At 44.4% G+C, this 14,151-nt stretch overlaps 1 protein-coding gene across 2 annotated transcripts; it reads left to right on the plus strand.

Annotated features, from left to right (window-relative positions):
• The first annotated feature begins 7,092 nt into the window (after nucleotides 1-7,092).
• MAGED1 (MAGE family member D1) lies at nucleotides 7,093-13,816 on the plus strand. Of its 2 annotated transcripts, none has more exons than XM_006097216.3 (13): nucleotides 7,093-7,227; nucleotides 7,724-7,830; nucleotides 8,534-9,235; nucleotides 9,906-10,574; nucleotides 10,698-10,761; nucleotides 10,987-11,066; nucleotides 11,237-11,328; nucleotides 11,541-11,620; nucleotides 11,712-11,754; nucleotides 12,011-12,073; nucleotides 12,656-12,770; nucleotides 13,012-13,397; nucleotides 13,608-13,816. In XM_006097216.3, the coding sequence occupies exons 2-12, from the start codon at nucleotides 7,786-7,788 to the stop codon at nucleotides 13,387-13,389; spliced, it is 2,331 nt and encodes a 776-aa protein (XP_006097278.1). In that variant the 5' UTR covers nucleotides 7,093-7,227; nucleotides 7,724-7,785; the 3' UTR covers nucleotides 13,390-13,397; nucleotides 13,608-13,816. The 2 variants fall into 2 exon arrangements, with proteins under 2 accessions (XP_006097278.1, XP_006097279.1); XM_006097217.3 differs by having other exon boundaries at nucleotides 7,094-7,227; nucleotides 7,757-7,830.
• Nucleotides 13,817-14,151: the final 335 nt, after the last annotated feature.

Genomic DNA, 14,151 nt, shown 5'->3' on the forward strand with positions numbered 1-14,151 from the left:
TCCCTGGCATTATACATAAACCAAACTTGAGAAAAAACCTGAAAGATGGAGTAAGATGGCATACTCTTTAGGGAACTTGGACCCCAAGGAACAACATGGTGGTGACTTCCCTGGGTTTTCTTTTTGCCATATATATCTCAGGCCAGATGCTAGAGAAGCTGGCAAACTGAAAACACCAAAGTACAGAAACAAAAAAGGGCCCCAACATAAGTCTACTCTCTATATATCCAAAATATAAAGAGAGCATAGCATGACCAAAAAAAAACATAGACAATAACTGCTTTACTCAAACTAAATACCAGAGGGAAAACTATGTCCCCACTTCTGCCAGCAAAAGCCAACCAGAGACCCTATACTTCTACCCTTGCCAGTCTTAATGAGTTCTCCAATCCCTTGACAGAGTGTCAGAGAAGGGCAAATGAGAAATGGGAACAGCTCACTGCTCATGGTGTTATAGACCATCTAGGGAGCCTGGATTTACATTTCTAATGGATGATAAATGGGATGCTCCTCTCCCTAATCAATGGGGTGATGTGAAAAGAAGGCCTAGTGAAGAGTAAGAACTTTTATCACCACTCAGACTAACAATGACACCCATTCATTATATAATTAGGCACCCAGGTCTCTCCTAGTCAGCTTACATGGAGTTGGAAATCTCACCTAGCCCTCAGTAAAAAGGATTCCCTCCATCCCAAGTGTCAGTGGAGGCTGAATGAAAATGTGAGCTTCCACCCACATGTGATAAAACAGAAGATTTAAATAGGATCCAGATCTTCATAATAGAATAAGTAAGATATCCAAATTTAATTGAAAAACATTTATTATATCAAGAACTATGGTAATCACAACTTGAATGAGAAAAGACAGTCAACACACACCAACACCAAGATGACACAGATATTATAGCCATCTAACAAGGGTTTTTAAATGGCAATCATAAAATTGTTTTAATGAGCAATTATAAGCATTCTTAGAACAAATGAAAAAATAGAAAGTCTCAGCAAAGAAATAGAAAAATCTCCAAAAATAGAAGACATAAAGAATTAAAAAGAAATTTAAGAAATGAAAAATCCAATAAGTGAAATTCAAAAAGCACCTCAGTAGATGAGCACAAGAGCTGAATAAGATGACAGAAGAATAGATCAGTGAAATTGATGATAGAACAATAGAAATTACCCAATCTGACCAAAATAGAAATATATAGGCTGACAAAAATGAACAGCCTTGGAGACTCAGACTGTTATGAAAGATTTAACATAGGGGTCATCACAGTCACAGGAGAAGGACTGAAAAAGAAGCTGAATATTTCCCATAGATCCAAGAAGCCGAGCAAACTTCAAATAAGATAGTCAAAGAAATTCACACCAAGAGAAAACTTCTGAAAGCTAAAGATAGGAATAAAAAATCTTGAAAGCCACCAGAGAGAAATGACACTTTTACCTATAGAACACCAAACCAATGACAGCAGATTTCTCATTAGAAATCATGGAGGCCATGACATTTTTCAAGTGCTGCAAGACCTGTCAAACTGGAATTATATACCCAGTGGAAATATTCTTCAGTAATGATGAGGATATTAAGACATTTTCAGAAGAAAAAAAAACTGAAAGAATATGTCACCAGCCTACCTATCCTAAAAGAATGTCTCAAGGAAGTTCTAGAAAAAACGAAGGAAATGATTTTTTAAAAGAATCTTGAACCATTAGTAAGAAAAAAAAAACAAAAAGAGTAAAATATAGATAAACATACTTTCTTTTTCCTCTTGAGTTATCTACATTATGTTTTATGATTAAAGCAGCAATTATAGCACTGTCTGCAGTTCCCAATGTATGTAGAGGAAATATTGAAGACAATTATATATATATAATACATAATTTAATATAAATTATATTCTAAATTAGGGTAAAAACATGTAAGCAGAGTTGAGGTTTTTCTATCCTTCACTAAACTGGTATTATGTTGACTCGAGTGGACTGTTACACGTTACCTATAATAATGTGATACCAATACCAACCACTATAAAAATTCATGCAAAGTTATATACTCAAAAACATTATAGGTAAATCAAAATAGAATTTATAATCCATCTGGGCTTCTACAACAAAATATCAGACAGCATAGCTTATTAACAACAGAAGTTTATTTCTCATAGTTCTGGAAAACGGAAAAATTCAAGATCAAAACAGTGCTGTGGTGACATTTGGTGAGGTTCCTCTTCCTGGCTCATAGCTGGCATCTTCTCACATGGTGAAAGGGGCCAGATATTTCTCTGAAGCCTCTTTTATAAGGCACTAATTCCAGTCATGAGGGTTCCATCCTCATGACATAAGCACCTCCAAAATCCCACCTCCTAATACTATCATTTATGGGGGTTAGGAAAGTTTCTAAGAATTGTTTAAAGTAGTAGAATTAAGAAACTAATTTGCTAAGAACAACTAGCCCAGCTGTGTTTCAAGTATTAGCCAGTTGGATCCCATTAGTGCCACCACTAAACACTGGATAGGGGATGGATAGGGGATGCTGCCCTTGGCCTTGCTTCCAATGCTGTTCCTAGATACTGGATTTTCTAGTGGCTCATGCTCCTACCACCACAGATATGGCATTGAATTCTATCTTTACATCTTTGAATCATTCCTTTCTGACCAAGTGTTAGGTTGGAATTATAACTGTTTGTACAATGAAAGAGTTGACTCAGCAGTCCTGGGGTGTTCAAATCCTGTGCATTACACAAAAACATGTGCACATCCAAAAGAAAAGTCTGGCCCTTGACAAAGTCCTGGGAGATAACCTCTAAACCTTGGACCATCCTACCTGATTCAAGTGTCTTTGTTCACCTGGGGCTTTACACCACACCAGATAGTTATGTCAACAATGTGATTTATAACGGGGCCTTGGACCTTGCAGTATTAGTTAGATCTCTGCATAGGCTGGAGACTGAGTAACTAAGGTCAGCCATGCAGGTGCTCCATTCCTATGTGACTGACCCCTAGTAAAATCCTGGGTACCAAGGCTCAGGTGAGTTTCCCTGGTTATCACACATCTTGTTGGGCGATTTAAACACTGACCATACAACTCCACTGAGAGAGGACAACTGGAAGCTCATGCCTGGTCTTGTCCTCAACTACGCCCTATGTGCCTTTGATGATTTAAATCAGAATCCTTTTACTTTAATAAACCATAGCCATGAATATAAAACCATTTTCTGAGTTCTGTGAGTCCTAGCAAATCACTGAAACCAGGGGTGGTCTTCAGGACCCTGCCATATTGGTAAATCCTATATCATATTCTCTTAACTGCAAAGGGAATGTGAAAAATGTGAATAACAGGCCGTTGTGGTTTTTGCAGTTAGAACTATTATGTAATAGAATATACACAACATATTACTTTACTAAAATGTGAAAACAATGGAAATACATCTAACCCTAACAACTTTTCAATAAGCATCTGTAGGACTATATAAAGAAGTCCTGCCCTAACCGGTTTGGCTCAGTGGATAGAGTGTCGGCCTGCGGACTGAAGGGTCCTGGGTTCAATTCCGGTCAAGGACATGTACCTTGGTTGCAGGCACATCTCCAATAGGGGGTGTGCAGGAGGCAGCTGATTGATGTTTCTCACTCTCTATCCCTCTCCCTTCCTCTCTGTAAAAAATTAATAAAATATATATTTTTAAAAGAAGTCCTAAAAGTCAGTAAAATAAAGACACAAGAAAATAGGTAAAAGATTTACACAGGTACTTTACAAAATAAATTTAATAGGTCCATTAATATAGGAATATGTGTTCCACTACTTAACAGAAATGTAAATTAAAACCCCAAGGAGATACCAGTGAGACACACAACAGATTGGCAAAGAACTTGGAAAAATTATAATACCAAGTGCTGTGGAGTATGTCAATCTTACTCCCAGACATTTGGTGTCATGGGAATAATAAACATTAAGCATCAAAATATAAGGATAGATATACAAATATTTTATCACAATGTTGTTTGTATGTGCCAAAAAATATCCTGAAAAGAAAACAAATGGCCATCAGTGGGGAAATGGTTGAATACAATGTGGTACATCCTTATCATGGAATATTATGCAGCAATGTAAAAGAATGAGTCACGGGTAGGCTAGCTTTAACTAAGATAAATCAGGTGCATTAAAGTGCATATAATCTTTTTTTCTCAATCCTTTCACCTTTTTCACCCAGCCCCGAAACCCCCTCTGAAAGTGCATATAATCTTGATTTTCAAAAAACATGACTTTTTGAATATGGAAGGGTATAAAAATGGTTGTTAAAAATGCACATATGACAGGTGAAAGAAAGGAGTGGGAGGTAATAAGCAAAAGTGCTATTAGCAAATTTATGGCATATATAATATAATCCCATGCATATAAGAGTATATACAGGAAGGGGCATAAGAAGGTTTACAGTTGTGAGTACACAAAATGGTTTATTTTTTATTTATTAATTCTTGTATTATTTTTCCATACAAATAACTGTAAACCTACTTTGTATGCATGAAGCATTATTTTAAATAATAGCATCAAAATTTTAACAGTTATCTCAAGGTGGTGAGATTGAGAGTGATGTTCACTTAATTTCTAAAATATGTAGATACTGTTTGATTTTTAATGATTAATATGAATCATATGTAAATGAGAAAAAATAAGTGATCCATCACAGGAAAAAAAAAGTCTACCTGCCTCTCAGGTCTTTTGCTTGAGCAATGGGGTGGATGGTGGGGTTTATTCATTCATTACACAAATATTTTGGAGCATATAAAATATGCCTTACATCATTCTAGGTCCTAAGAATACAGCAATGAATAAAACAAACAAAAATCCATCTCTCAAAAAGGTTTTTATTCTAAAGGGGATAGAAAGATATGACTAAAGGAGAAATGCACAATGTTGGTGTAAAGGAGGATATATACAAAGGAATCAGTTTGTAAACTGTCAATTTTGAAAATACTACCAACCTGAAATTTATATAATGTTATTAACCAATGTTACCCCAATAGATTTATTTTAAAAATAACATACCAAGAGATATTCAATTGGAGAAGTGAGGTTGGCTGTTGGATTACGGATCTAGAATTCATAGGCCAAGTCCAGACTGGAGACACAGATAGGGAAGCAGGTAGCATAGAAAATGGTGTTTCTGACCTCCTTTCCTGAGTCTGATCACGTCCCACTGCAGACACTCTACAGAGGAAGTACTGAGGAAAAACAGGCAGCTGACAGGGGACGTTGCTATGCAACAGATGAGGAAAGTCATCCAGCCAGGCAGAACTGATGCTGGCCCTTGGGGACCAAGTGCTGTGGTCTTTCCTGGCATTAGCTTCCTTTCCTATGCAGACTCCTGAAAGGAGCGGATGCCAGAACAAATGTGAAATGGACAGAGATCTGCCTTGGATTTCAGAAAGTATCAGTTCAGTTTGGGTCACCTGACATGTCTGTATCCTTTTCTGCCTTTGCGAGTCTCTCCAGTCATTCTGAAGGACAGCAGCATGTGTGTCCTTGTCCTTGGTTAGGACCCCAGCAACGTGCTCCTTGCACTTCCCATTTTGCATATTGGACGCCAGATTCAGACACGTGGAGTGACCCGAGTGGGCTCACACTGCTAGTGACAGGCTGGCCGGCACTTCATCCCAGGAATTGAGGCCCAGCCCTGGAAGGAACCAGGGCAAACATTTACTCTGAATCGGGGCTTGCCATGGCTCAGACACACAAGTGCCTGATTGTCCTGGCCGCTCCAGTGGGCACCAGGAAGGCCTCAGGGGCAGCGTGTTTGTGCCACTCAGGAAAAGGCTGACAGTGGGAGTAGACCCTAAAGAGCAATAATAGTATCATCCCGTGCCCCACACACCAGCTCCCTACCTTTTCCACAATGAGTATCTCACCTCTATCCCTCCCCTGCATGCATTGGCATAACCTTGTCTAGCACCACTTAAATCACTATTAAGGAGGTCTCTGTGGGGCGTCTGTAATTGCAACAAGCGCTAGGCGCCTACAAACTCATCTACATCAAGGTCCAGGAAAAGGAATGGCCAGAGAGGAAACAGTATTGGAGGTAGAAAAAGTCTGCTATAGGATAGACTCACGTGGAGTAGGCAGGGGTGGGGCTGGGGTCCTTGACCTGTGTCCTTTTGCCTGCAGAGTCTGACGTTAGGTCTCAGAGAATACAAACCTTGCTTGTTTGGGGCAGATATTGACAGGCGGTGGAGGTGGGTGTGGAGCTGGTGCTGAAACTGAAGAGGGGAGCAGGGTGCCTCAGTTTTTAGGCCAGCACTAGGGGAACGTGGGTTTTGGAGTCGGGAAGACCCAGGCCCACATTTTGCATTTTCTGCTTACTAGCTCATGCATGCAACGTGTCTGTGCGTCTTGATCTGTAAAATGGGGGCCTTCACTTCCCAGGGCTGCTGTGAGAGGAAAACAAGCCCCAGTACAGATCATACTGTGATGTAGAAGCTGCGCCCTTCACACACATGGTAAGCCCATGCCTGGGGCTGGACAAAAGGCAGGAAAGAAGCTGATGATATTCACAAGTCTGGGAGCAGTTAAAGGGGGGGGGGTCACACAGAGTCACGTGGAGACCATAGACTTTTTCTCCTTCCAATAGCGTATCATCTCTGGACATTTCTTTTCTTGTGTCACAAAGCCTAGCACTTGTTGCAATTAGAGACCCCATACAGAGACCTCCTTAATAGTAACTTTTACGTGGTGCTAGGCAAGGGGGTGGAGATGCAAGCGACCTGACAGGAGGAGCCCAAAGAAGGGAGGGATAGAACCCAGACGCATTGCGGAAAGGATAGGGGGCCAGTGTGTAGGGCAAGGGGTGGGACTTAGAGGCACAGAGCATCTGTTTTGGGGAGGGGATATAGCGGTAGGGAGGGGCCGTTGTATACTGTAGACTGGTTGGTGGTGGCTTGGTGTGTTGGCAAAGGGGCGGGACTGCCTCCCGCTGCACATGCGCATAATGGTGTTCAGAACGAGGCTTTTGTTGGGAAAGCGGGCGGGACTCTTATTTGGTCTGTCAGCTCTTGCGCATGCGCTAAACCCTGTGAGGCGGTGGGTGGTATATTAGGAAAGAGGCGGGGTCGTCCTATCTGCCGCGCTGGCATTTTCTCCTGGACAAGGAGAGGGTGCGGTTGCAGAGAACCGATCACTGCAATCCCGATTCTCTGAGTCGTGAAGAAGGGAGGCCACGAGGGGGTTAGGGTTGGGGCCTGAGGCAAGGTGAGAATTAGCCCCCAGACAGGGCATTTGCCCCCTGGTGCGGGCCCCCCATTTTCATCCCGATCCCTTTACCCTGGATTCTGATCCCCGTTCCACTCCCCAAACCCTGATTCACACCCCTCACCTGATCCTCCCGTATTCAGAACCCCTGTTCTCTCTCTGAATCCTTCGCATCGTTCAAAATCTCTGCAGATTTCTGGTCCTCAATCTCTACTGTTAACACGATTCTTCTCATTGGAAACCTACATTCAGTTTCCCAAATGCGGCTCTCAAACCCAATCCCTGTAGATTCAAACTTCTTATCTGCTTTCCGAACCCTGATGTGTAGCTTCGCCCCTTCAGTAGCTTCTCGAGATTCAGAACTTCCTTCTGGACACTTTACTTTTCCCACATTGATCCAGCCCGTTCCCCTAACATTCAGCAACTCATCCGTCCCCACAATCAAATCCCAAACACCCCATCCCCAAATTTGGTTTCTCTTATTTGCCCTCCATAGTATAACGTCCGGCTCCTCCCCAACACTCCCCAGGCTCTGCTCTTGCCAGAGGGACTGGAGCCATGGCTCAGAAAATGGACTGTGGTGCGGGCCTCCTCGGCTTCCAGGTGAGATATCTAACTCCTACGCCCCTCCCCATTTCCCCAGCAGTTACCCCTGGGCCGCTTTGAACACCCAAACTCCAGGATCCGATTTGCCCTCTAGGTGCCTAGACTCCCTTGTCTTTAAATTCTCAGGGTTTATCGAGGGGGGAGGGGCGTCCCTTTTCAGCCATCAGTCCCTGCCCAGAGAAAGGGGAGACCCTGTTAGTAGTCAGGGCAATGTGCCCAGAGAATGCGGGTTGGATAAGGAGCCTTTTTTCCCCCATAGTCCTGACGTTTGTAGAGCATTCTGCCGCTCCCTCCCCCAACCATCCACCTCCACATTCCCTTTCTTCTGCATTCCCCACTCCCTGCGAACCCCCTCCCCCCCTCCACTAATTCTCCTAAACTCCTCATAAGGGCACCAAAACCCTGGCCCAGAGTTCTTAAGGCATGTCACACTGCTCTGCTCTAATCTCGCTGATTGATAAGCCCTCAGTTCCAAGTCCACCCCTCTTCTCTTCCTCCCCCACCCCTCTTTAGCCCCTACCCTGCAGTCCCTACCAGACATTGTTACCACTGTGCATTCCTCCCCAGCAGTCTAGGTCTCTACCTCAGCCCTCCTCTTTTTGCACCAGCCACCTTCCAGCACGTCCCCTGCACTGCTCCCTCTACCCCTCCACTAGCGTTGGAGCCCCAGAGATTTTAACCCCCACTCCTGTATTTTCAGGCTGAGGCCTCTATGGAAGACAGCACCTTGCTTATGCAGACCCTGATGGAAGCCATCCAGATCTCAGAGGCTCCACCTACCAACCAGGCTCCTGCAGCTGCCTTCGGGCAGAATTCTTGTCCTCAGAGTTCACAGCCCCCAACAACGGCTGATTATCAGGTTTCAGCAGCTGCAGCTAGGCCTAGAGCAGCCTTTAGGGCCCAGAATGCTACCACAAAAGGCCCAAATGCTGCCTATGATTTCTCTCAGGCTCTTCATGCCAAAGAGACGTCACCTAAGCCAGCCTTTGTGACCCAGACTGCCACCCCAAATAGCCCAAATACTGCCTATGATTTTTCCCAAGCAGCAACCAAAGAGTTAACTGCCAACAAATCTGAGATCACCTTTAAGGCCCAAAATGCCACTACTAAGGTGGGCCCAAATGCCACTTATAATTTCTCTCAGTCTCTCAATGCCAGTGAAATGTCAAACACTCAGCCTAAGACAGCCTTCAAGGCTTGGAATCATGTCACTAAGGCCCCAACAGCTGATACCCAGACTCAGAATGTTAACCAAACCAAGATGGCTACTTCCAAGGCTGACATAGAGGCCAACCCAGTTATCTCTGTATCTGATGGTGCAGCTGCACAGACATCAGCAGATGGTTCCCAGGCTCAGAATCTGGAGTCCAGGACTATAATCCGGGGCAAGAGGACCCGAAAGGTGAGATCCCTGCTAGCTCCGCTTTGCTTTGGGTTCTCTCCTTTCTTCTCTGAGGTTGTTATTTGTTCTAAAACAGAAATAAATATATAGATAGAGACAATGCTATATCTATATGTCTGCCTGTATTCAGCTATATTATAGGGGATGATAAGGTGAATATGGTAATTCCTGCCCCCTAGTGTCCACAGACTGATTGGGAGATGAGACATGATTTTATATATATATAATTCTGTTTACATTTTTATAGTAGCCACCATGAGTTAGGCCTTGAGCTAGGCACATTCACACAGGTTATCTCATTCATTAAATCTTCAAGGTATCTCATACCAGTTAGGGGTCATAGTCTCAGTTTTACAAAGAAGGAAACTAAGTCCCAGAGAGGTGAAGTGACTTGAGTGATCTGTCCAGGGTGGTACAAGCAGAGCCAGTGGTGGACATAGGAAGAGGAGCAGCTTCAGGCCCCACCCTTGGGTTGATCCTGGCCTGATTCAAAGATGAAACTTCTACATGGAAGACAGTGAAAAACAAGCCCAGGTCTCAGGGTGACCATTGGCTAGTGGGTCAGGTTGTCACTACGGGTGAGGGTTTTAGGGGGTCTTCCTGGAATAGATAGGGTGAGGACACAGAAACAACTGGTAACCCTAGACCTTCATTCTCTCTGATGATGCAGATAAACAACTTGAACGTGGAAGAGAACAGCAGTGGGGATCAAAGGCGGGCCCCACTGCCTGCAGGGACCTGGAGGTCTGCACCGATTCCAGTTACCACTCAGAACCCACCCTGCGCACCCCCCAATGTGCTCTGGCAGACCCCATTGGCCTGGCAGAACCCATCAGGCTGGCAAAACCAGCCAGTCAGGCAGATCCCACCAGCACGTCAGAGCCCCCCAGCCAGGCAGACCCCACTAGCCTGGCAAAACCCAGTTGCTTGGCAGAATCCAGTGATCTGGCAGAGCCCAGTGATCTGGCAGAGCCCAGTGATCTGGCCAAATCCCATTGTCTGGCCTGGTCCAGTTGTCTGGCCAAACCCATTGGCCTGGCAGAATCCACCTGGATGGCAAGCCCCACCTGGATGGCAGAACCCACCTGGATGGCAGGGTCCTCCAGATTGGCAAGGCCATCCTGACTGGCCGCTACCACACAACTGGCCACAGCCACCCGATTGGCCACTTCCTACAGACTGGCAGCTCCCACATGAGTGGATCCCCACCAATTGGCCAGTTCCACCTGACCGGCAGAACCTACGACCCTCATCAAACCTGCGTCCCTCTCCTAACCCACGTGCCCCACAGAACATGCGTGCTTCACAGCCCCGAGATGTGGCCCTTCTTCAGGAAAGAGTAAGCACTATAACTCCCCAGTTACATCTCTCCTCTCTTGCTCTTTTCTTTGTCATCCTTCCACCTATAACTCAACCAGGTCTTCTGTAAATATAACGAAAAATTTTCCTTTTCCCCTCCCAGGCGAATAAGTTGGTCAAGTACTTGATGCTTAAAGATTACACAAAGGTGCCCATCAAGCGCTCAGGTAGGCATCCAGTGCCCTCTCCCAGGGCTCTGCCCTTCCCCTCACCCCATGCTCTGTGGACATCCCTTTGTTTATATAAAAGTCCCCTCCCTTTCAGTCCCCTCCTTCCATGGCTAATTCTTCCTTTTCCACCCTTGAGGACCCTGTGTTCTCAGCAAAGCTAGCAAAGGGGCTGCAGCTCTGTGGCCCCTACTCAGCCCAGGTGCTCCCTTCTCTCTCCTACAGAAATGCTGAGGGATATCATCCGTGAATACACTGATGTTTATCCAGAAATCATTGAACGTGCATGCTTTGTCTTGGAGAAGGTGAGAAGGCAGCTTCTAAGGGACAGGAATGACGGGGAAAGTCTTGGTTTCAAAGATTCATGGGATTCCTCCTGGGGTTTTAGGACAAGTCTCACAGGAAGGTGAGCGACTGAGATGGGTAGTATATGCTAGATTTTGTAATTTCATAGTCTGTTTTCCTTTCCCTATAGAAATTTGGGATTCAACTGAAGGAAATTGACAAGGAAGAACACCTGTATATTCTCATCAGTACACCCGAGTCCCTGGCTGGCATACTGGGAACGTAAGATGGGAAGGGAAGTGAAACATTGCCTTTCAGTGGTGTTTTTTCTCTGGGACTGGGTCACCGTCTCAGATTCAGGCTCACATAGCAGGTCATGGTCAGAGCTGGAGTATAATTATCCCCTAGCTGAGGAATATTGGAGAAACTAGATGCTGCCTGGAGTGTCTCATGCAAATGGCTGCTGAAAGCATCATCTTTTTGTACTCTTTTAGGACCAAAGACACACCCAAGCTGGGTCTCCTCTTAGTGATTTTGGGTGTTATCTTCATGAATGGCAACCGTGCCAGTGAAGGTGAGTGGCTAGACCTGCAGCTGGGGGTTGGTTACAGCCTTACTTCCATGCTCATTCTCCATCCCTTGTCTCCCCTTGCCTCCCATTGCAGCTGTCCTCTGGGAGGCACTACGCAAGATGGGACTGCGTCCTGGGTATGACTGGGCTCTCATCTCTTGCCTGTTTATACCGTCCTTTGACAACAGAGGATGGCCCCAGGATTGCATCAGCCACTGGTGTTCTATGGGGTTTGGGGAGGTACAGAGCCCAAGAATGTGACTTGGGTGGATGAGGAACTAGTCCTGAACTCTCTGCTTCTTTTCATCTCTGACCTCTGTGCTGGAAAGTTCTTTTCATTTTTGGAGGCAATGTCATAGTCTCTGATTATAGGTTCCTTTTTTTAACTATCAGGGTGAGACATCCCCTCCTTGGAGATCTGAGGAAACTTCTCACTTATGAGTTTGTAAAGCAAAAGTAAGTAGTGCCTAAGGGGCTTTGTCTGGTCCTCATGAGTTCTGTGTGCTGGTCAGCTTCAGAAAGTTCTTCCCATGCTCATTTCTTACACTAACTATACATACATATGTGTGTGTGTATGTGTGTGTGTGTGTACACATATGTGTACAGAAACACATATGCATTCAGAAGTATTTATTGAGTATACTCTTGTAAGTGATGTCCCCACAGTAGACATCTCCAAGGTTGGGCCTGGTTGAGGCTTTTGCACTGCAGTATAATCATTAAAATGTCCTATCTGTGGCTCACTGACAAGATTACAAGAATCTGGTGCTAGAGCTATGACAGAGGGGGTGAGATTAAGTGTTGTCCTTTCTATGACCCTACAGAAGTCTCCCCTGAAGCTCTAGGTAACTATTCAGTGTAGCAGCATGGACACAGGAATTTAAAGGCCTGAGTAGTAGAGGGTAAACACTTTGTGTTTAAGAATGAATCTTGAAGGAGTTGGTACCTGAAATCTGGGGTTTCAAAATCTAGACTTAGTATGCATTAATGGGTTCCATTCTACCTTAATAGAAACAAAGCCCTTTTACTCTTTCTAAGGTACCTGGACTATAGACGAGTGCCCAACAGCAACCCTCCTGAGTATGAGTTCCTCTGGGGCCTCCGTTCCTACCATGAGACTAGCAAAATGAAAGTGCTGAGATTCATTGCAGAGGTAATAGAGGAACTGCTCCAAACTTGATAGGTCATGGGGTGAGATGTGCCTGACTAGGAATAAATGGTCCAGAGCAGGAATGAGATCTTAAGTATTGAACATGGTAGGTGAATGCTGGTGGCATTTGTTGTTATTAAGCAAATGGTAGAACAAACTAGGGCACTAAATATGTAGTTATTGCTTCATACATATTAACTAATAATATTATGGGTTTTGTTTTATTTTCTGTTTCTCACCTCAGGTTCAAAAAAGAGACCCTCGCGACTGGACTGCACAGTTTATGGAGGCTGCAGATGAGGCCTTGGATGCTCTGGATGCTGCTGCAGCTGAGGCCGAAGCCCGGGCTGAGGCGAGAACCCGCATGGGGATTGGAGATGAGGCTGTTTCTGGGCCTTGGAGCTGGGATGACATTGAGTTTGAGCTACTGACCTGGGATGAGGAAGGAGATTTTGGAGATCCTTGGTCCAGAATCCCATTTACCTTCTGGGCCAGATACCACCAGAATTCCCGTTCCAGATTTCCTCAGACCTTCACTGGCCCCATTATTGGCTCTGGTGGTACAGCCAGTGCCAACTTTGCTGCCAACTTTGGTGCCATTGGTTTCTTCTGGGTTGAGTGAGATGTTGGGTAGGTACTTCACTTTGGATTGGGCAGCTAGGGTCATTGGGAGATGTAGGGTTCATGGGAATGTATTTATGTGCACAAGCTGGGAGTCATAGTAAACCCATGGTGGGGAGATGAGAGAAGTATGGGGAAGCACTGTTTGGTATTTACATTCCTTACTATTTGATATATATATCATTGATGTTAATTTTTTTTTCTTTCTTATGTTCACAGATATTGCTGATTGGTTGCAATAGTCTTTCCCCTGAGTGAGGCTGAAGCCTCACATTCTTTTTAAACACAGCTATCTAGAGAGCCACATCGTATTGACTGAAAGTGGCATGCAAGATAAATTTATTTGCTGTTCCTTTTCTATTGCCCTCCCCACCTTGTGTGCTTTCAAGCTTTGGTATCAGAAATAAACGTTGAAACTGCAAAGTGAATTATATGTGCTCCCCTTTGTCCCCCTATGTTTAAGGAGAGATCAACATATTTATATGGGAGACTCAGGGCCTCACTTCTAGCCTAAAGGGCATATTAGCTTTTAAGAGGTTAGAATGTGGATACATTGGCTAATGGATTGGGAAACAAAGGAGGGATTGATGAACTTGAGTGTTACTGAGGTCCAAAAACTAGTATGGTTTATTTAATAAATGCCACTTAAGTGATTCATATGTGAAAGATATGCTGCTAGATATCCCAGAGTGACATTGAGAGAGATGACATAATGAGAAAAGGTGTGAATGGTCAGACAGTTACATTTGATATAGGAGGTAAG

The sequence above is a fragment of the Myotis lucifugus genome, unplaced genomic scaffold (genome assembly GCF_000147115.1).
Source record: "Myotis lucifugus unplaced genomic scaffold, Myoluc2.0 scaffold_196, whole genome shotgun sequence".
NCBI lineage: Eukaryota > Metazoa > Chordata > Mammalia > Chiroptera > Vespertilionidae > Myotis > Myotis lucifugus.

Bases quoted from the DNA above. Each gene is read 5' to 3' on its own strand.
- MAGED1 (XM_006097216.3), top strand. From the start codon at position 7,786: ATGGCTCAGAAAATGGACTGTGGTGCGGGCCTCCTCGGCTTCCAG. The intron at 9,236-9,905 runs GTGAGATCCCTG...CTGATGATGCAG, and splicing joins GGGGCAAGAGGACCCGAAAG to ATAAACAACTTGAACGTGGA. The intron at 11,621-11,711 runs GTGAGTGGCTAG...CTCCCATTGCAG, and splicing joins TGGCAACCGTGCCAGTGAAG to CTGTCCTCTGGGAGGCACTA.